General features: G+C 40.6%; 2 protein-coding genes across 2 annotated transcripts in view; both read right to left on the bottom strand.

The window, feature by feature from the left end:
- The window catches only part of LOC141758884 (Na(+)/H(+) exchange regulatory cofactor NHE-RF1-like), a 28,741-nt gene extending 27,285 nt beyond the window's left edge, over positions 1-1,456 (bottom strand). The window contains exon 1 of the mRNA XM_074620657.1: positions 674-1,456. Within this exon, the coding sequence (XP_074476758.1) occupies positions 674-1,174 (501 nt within the window). The 5' untranslated portion in view covers positions 1,175-1,456. The remainder of the gene's footprint in view (positions 1-673) is intronic.
- LOC141758888 (sulfotransferase 2B1-like) overlaps positions 1-6,148 on the bottom strand; it is a 326,098-nt gene that overhangs the window by 215,267 nt on the left and 104,683 nt on the right. The gene's annotated exons all lie outside the window — the stretch shown is intronic.

Consider the following 6,148-nt stretch of genomic DNA (forward strand, 5'->3'; position numbering starts at 1 on the left):
GAAATTTTACTACATTATGATGATATAGTGATATGCTGATGATACAAGATTACATGATAGAAGATTTGATCCATAAGGCCCATTTCTATTCACAGGTCAAGAGGTCAACCGCTGACCTTTTGACCTTTCAACAGTTTAAAAGTTGACAGTTGTTTAGTCAAGAACATAATATAATATATAGCCTTGACACAAATTTGTTTTAACGCCACTAATTTCTTTGATGCATTAAAGCAACTTGCGATTTTTAGGTTGTAGCGTGCTCAGTTTTAATGCTAAAGTGAAGATACTGGCATCATATGAAACTAGAAAACCTAAGGATTATGGTATTATATTTATTGCCAGTAATAAATCTAAACATAAATTTGCATAAAGCAGCATATTTGTCAAGTCCCATGTTGATAAGATCATTAAATACTTGACAAATCTCCCTTTAAGGTTAATTTTGCATAGATGAAAATGTGCGATTAATTTGCAATTAATCACGATTAACTATGGGCAATCATGCGATTGTATATTATTATTATATTAATAATATTATTACAAATATTTTAATCAAGTGTCAGCCCTAAATACAACATAATATAAACTAATGACAGCTCTATAGTACACTAAGTGAAGTGTGCAGTAACTTAACCAGAGTGAGTAGCTGTGCTTTACAGCAGGCCTACAGTACCTTGGTGCTGGAGCTGACACTCAGCCTCTCCGACCTGTCCGACCTCTCCGAGGACGCGTCCCCGTTCTCCCGCGGCACCGGGACCGGGGTGGTGGCCTCTCTCGGGCTGCTCCCGTTGCTCTGCGGGTCCCCCCCGCTGCCGCGGTCAGAGTCGCTGTCCCCGCCGGGTATGGGAACCCCCTCCGTGGCGTACTCCCTCCGGCACTGCAGGTTGTGTTTCTTCAGCAGCTCGGCCGTCTCTGCGTCCACCACGACCAGCTCCAGAGATCCGGCGGTGGCCCGGATCCTGGAGACCACCTGCTGGTGGCTCTCGCCCTCCACGCTCTCCCCGTTCACGAAGGCCAGGCGGTCTCCGGCGAGGAGCCCCGCTTCTGAGGCCGGGGTGTCGGACTCCACGAGGCGGATGAACTGGCCGGTCTTGCCCTTCTCGCCGTGCAGGTGGAACCCGTAGCCGCTGGAGCTCTTCTCCAGCACACACAGTCTGGGTCGGAGCTTTGACATGTTTGTTTCTGCTCTTCTAACCGACGAACAAACTTCTCTCCTCGTAATGAGAACCACTTCAGAGCCTTTAAAGTCACACAACAACCAGAAACTCACACCTGTTGTTCACTGAGACTTCACTCCAGCTCCACTTCCGCTCAACTGAGTCACAGTAAAGTTTCCACTTCGCTTTCACTCACACCGCTCTGCTCGGTTCACACAGATCCTCCTCCTCTGACTGCAATGTTGCAATCTTCTTCTGCACCTCCGTCCCGTGCTAGAACTACCACAATAAGATTAACCCTTGTCATCGGCTTTTCAAAATAAAAGTTTAAAATTTGGATATCGAAACTACAGTGTGCACTTGAACGTTACATAAGTGTGTGTTTTTAAAATCTGGATTTCAATAAGGTATCATTTTACGACGGAGTATTAGGGCCACATTGAGGAAAAAAGAAATCTGAGATTTCGAGAATAAAGTCATAATATTACGAGGATAAAGTCGTGATATTACGAGAATAAAGTCGTAAAATTATGAGAATAAAGTCGTAATATTACGAGAATAAAGTAGTGAAATAACGAGGATAAAGTCGTAATATTACGATAATAAAGTCATAACTTTATGAGAAAAAAGTTGTCAAATTACGAGAATAAAGTCGGAATTTTACGGGAAAAAAAGTCAGAATATTACGAGAATAAAGTCATAACTTTACGAAAAAAAGTCGTAGAAATTATGAGAATAAAGTCATAAATTTAGGAGAAAAGAAGTCGTAATATTACGAGAATAAAGTCATAACTTTACGAGAAAAAAAGTCGTAATATTAGTAAAACATATTACCAGCAACCAACAAAACGGGCGAGAGGACAATGCAGTTTCTTGCACAATCTTTTCAAAGTCCTGAGAGAGAACACTCATATTGGAGACCGACTTTTAAAGCATCTTGTAGTGATCTGAAATGAAGAAAAAAAACACAATTAGAAAAAAATAAGTGAACAGATGGATAAGTAAACATGGAAAAAAAATTCTAATTAATAGAACATTGCAGATTATTAAAAAAATCATCTTAACTTTTTCAACAAATTTCAACAACCAAAAACTGCAGCACAATTTTGTCAATTAAAGGTCACAACTTCACTTAGCTTTTCAACATAAGAGAGCAAATAGTATCTATTAGCTAAATAGGGATGTTACATGGCCTCCAAAAAGTGCACCATAAAAGCACTGAGAAACAACGTCTTCCTTGTTGGAGTTGGTACAAGGTTGAGAACAACAATGAAAATAAATTTAAAGGTGCTATTAGTAACATTAATAACAAGTCGTTGCCAGACACTTACCGTCAATCTCAGCCATTTATTCGTTTTTTCCACACTGACGACCCAGAGATACCACGTGATACCGACGTCGTTTTAATATTGTCTCACAAGCCTTGTTAGAAGTGGGAACCAAACATGAGATATCTTCCACAGAGATAAACAAAACATTCGGACCCACCAAAATTTAAAAAAAATTATTAATTCACAATCCTAATATTTTTAATTTTTTAGGAAAAGCCATACTTTTATTCGACGCCTTTCTGAAGGCTCTGTGGATTTTTTAAATATTTGTCTACGTAAAAATGTTATCAATAAGACCTTTAAATCAAATCCACGTTTTTGAAGCGGCAATATCATTTATTTTATTTTGAAGGCTACACCTGCAAATAGGAAGGTTTGATCCTATTTATTCCTGATGGTTTTTATAACTATACAGCTTCACATACATATTAAATGTTGGTCATGGCATGTTTTTTGTTTTGGAAGTATAAAAAACAAAAAACAACAGGCAAAGATAAGTCAGGGGCCCTGAAGACCCAATATGCATTGTTTGTCAGTTGGTTTGTGGTAATTTGATATAGATCTCTCTCTCTCTCTCTCTCTCTCTCTCTCACACTCTCTCACACTCTCACACTTTCTCTCACACTCTCTCTCTGCCACACTCTCTCTCACACACTTTCTCTCACACACACTCTCTCACACACACACTCTCTCTCACACACTCACTCATACACACACCATTGTGGCTACAACTATACTGTGGGTGACTGCGGCGGAGACTGCTGTTCATATAAAGTGTGCTCAGTTAAAAATAGTTTATTTCTTATGCAGCATACAACAACACATCATAGACAACTTTTGGCAGCATGGTCTGACAACAAACAACTGTTCAATATGTACAAGGTCTAAAGGCAATAATCTGAATCATTTAGATTATAAACTGTGTCAGACCTGAGCATCCATACAGTAATCTACCAGTAGGAAATATTTGCTAAAGAACATTGCATACTGCAAAACAGAAGTTCATAAATTTGCTTGTGTTACAGTAAAACCTGAACATGGAGCTGTTGTTCTGACATCATTAGTTCTAGTTAAAGCTGCACTAATGAATATTTTTAATGGATCAAATTACTATGTCTAATGTAAAAGTTATGGCCTGCAATGTCAAACCTCGGACCGGTCTCACCAAATCGTGAATGATGCGGTAATTTATAAGTCATTCTGCGTGCAATAACAACAGCTTTGTTGCTGTTTGCGTGTCATGTGTACTCCATGTAGTCTGTGCTGACTGCAATGCAAATGCATCCGTGTAAATATGCTACGCTCAGAGCTAGTGATGTAGAATAAGGGGCCGTACACATGCCGTGTCTTTTGCATGTTCAAATCCATTGTTGTCAATATAGATACGTGGCAGGCACAGTCAAACGCGAGAGCGGTGCTGTCGCGGCGCGCAAGCGTTCCCAAGCGCCTATTTTTTGGGCCGCGACGGCTGTGCCCTGAGATACATTTTTTTCAACTTTTGGAACCCTTCAGCGCACCACATGTCATGTCACAACAATCACAGCCGGCGCAACCTCCCAAGCACATTGGAAAGAAAAAAAAGAGCAGCACAGCTGGCGTTTTCCACGCGTTTTTAGATGCAGCGTGTGTTCGAGTATGTGTTGAGTTATTTTGAAATTACGTTAGTGGCGTGTTGTCCGTACTTATGTTACATTGTTTACATAAGTATTTTACTAAGTTTATGTACTTAAGCCCAACCATGATGTTTTTCCTAAACCTAACTGCAGCCGTTTCACGGTAACGACGTGGCATTAAAGGTACAGAGTGTGGGATTTGGCGGCTCCTAGCAGTGTGGTTGCAGATTGCAACCAACTGAGTACCCCTCCGCTCACTCCTCTCTTTCCAAGACTGCGGTAACGTGAGCCGCAAAGTGCAAATCCATGGTAACGCTGTTCGCCTCGCTCAGAGGCCGTCCTTACCCTAATAACACTACTTTAGGAGCAACGGAAGTCAGAACGGTGGCTGGCGGTAACACGGTTTAGCACTCTGCAGATCAGGTAACGTAACAGCGCAAGGCCCTCTCTAGAGCCAGTGTTTGGTTTGTCCGTTCTGGGCTACTGTAGAAACATGGTGGAGCAACATGGAGGACTCCGTGAAGAGGACCCGCTCCCTATGTAGATATGAAGGGCTCATTCTAAGCTAACGAAAAAACGATTCTTATTTTCAGGTTTTCATACTCTAATGAAAACATAGTTATGAATATTATATTCCAATTCTGCCAATAGATGCCCCCAAATGTTACACACTGTTCCTTTAAATGACACATGTTGTCATGTAGTGTTTTAGCGCCCTTTAATTGTTTTGGTTTTCTGGCCTGAAACTCAACATACGTACGATACCTGCCCAACAAGAAATGTCAGAAAAAGTAAGTAACTAGCTGCTGAACAAAGTGTAGCATTTAGCAGCTAAATAGCCAGATATTTTCCTCGGGAATTGGTGGAGACCAAAATGGAGCTAAAAGGAGAGTAGACTTACAATAATTCTCTAAATAAATGGATGTGCAAATAGGCAACTGCTTGCTAACAGGTTTGCCAAAACAATTTTTCAAGGCGGTAATCTCGTTTCGTTGCCCCCCAAGTGGCCCAAAACATTTTAACCCATTAATGCAGCTTTAATGTGTTGAAGTGGACTTTAAAATTGAACCCTGAGTCTTGAGTTATAATCTGAAGAGAAATGCTAATTATTTGCTTATACTTTTTGTTTGTCTTGATACAAATATAAATAGAGTTTAATATGTTCTGGAGGCACTGCGCACAGATTTGGTACATGCAAACCAGTAAACATGCAACTGAGCTTTAAAGTCAAGCCGTAAAAGCAAAATATATATTTTTTTATATTACACATATTGGGAGGGAAATAATGCAGCAAATCTGCTCACGTACTCACAAATAGAAAAATGTACATAGGTGTTTCCTATATGAAGGACTAAATTGGCAATCCAACCCAGGAGCATTGTCAAGTAGCAGTTGCCGTCTGCCTCGCCAGGCGCTCAGAGCACATTAACTTTTCATCCAGCTGTGTCCCTGAGCTTTTCTTGAGTCAGCGGGCGCTCGGCAGCAGCCGACTGTCACTTTCTCGAGAACAGTTTGTCAAGAATGTGCCAGTCTGAGCGCGTCATAAACAGACAGGGCTTTTGTCCATGTACTTGGCTTTGAATTGCATCCATGAAACAGTGTATGGCCTTTGTCTGGATCTCTTGGTAGATTGCATAAGGATGTAGCAATGATCCAAACTAAGTCTGCCTTGAGACTGTGTGCTCTTCTGGCTTCTATTGCCAGTGGTGTATTTTTAGTTTTTAGTGTCTTCCACTTTGGCAAAATGGTGTGTTTGTAATATCCTTGTATTTCCACCAACAATGATTTAATGGTAAATTAAAAGGTAGAACAACTATTTTTATTCTCAGATCTATGTAAGGCAAACCAAAAATTGTTCAAAAGAAGCATGAATTATATAAATAGTTAGATGAGAAGATCAATCTCATGTCTGTGCGTTAAGTAAGGAGCTTCATTTGGGATGTGGTTAGACTATACACTGTATATAAAGATGGACGACATGACAGCTCCCCAAAAGTGAAGCCAAAACATCTCCATCGCCCCCTGGTGGCTATACGTCCCCTGTGAA

Source organism: Sebastes fasciatus, chromosome 20 (assembly GCF_043250625.1).
Source record: "Sebastes fasciatus isolate fSebFas1 chromosome 20, fSebFas1.pri, whole genome shotgun sequence".
Classification (NCBI taxonomy): domain Eukaryota; kingdom Metazoa; phylum Chordata; class Actinopteri; order Perciformes; family Sebastidae; genus Sebastes; species Sebastes fasciatus.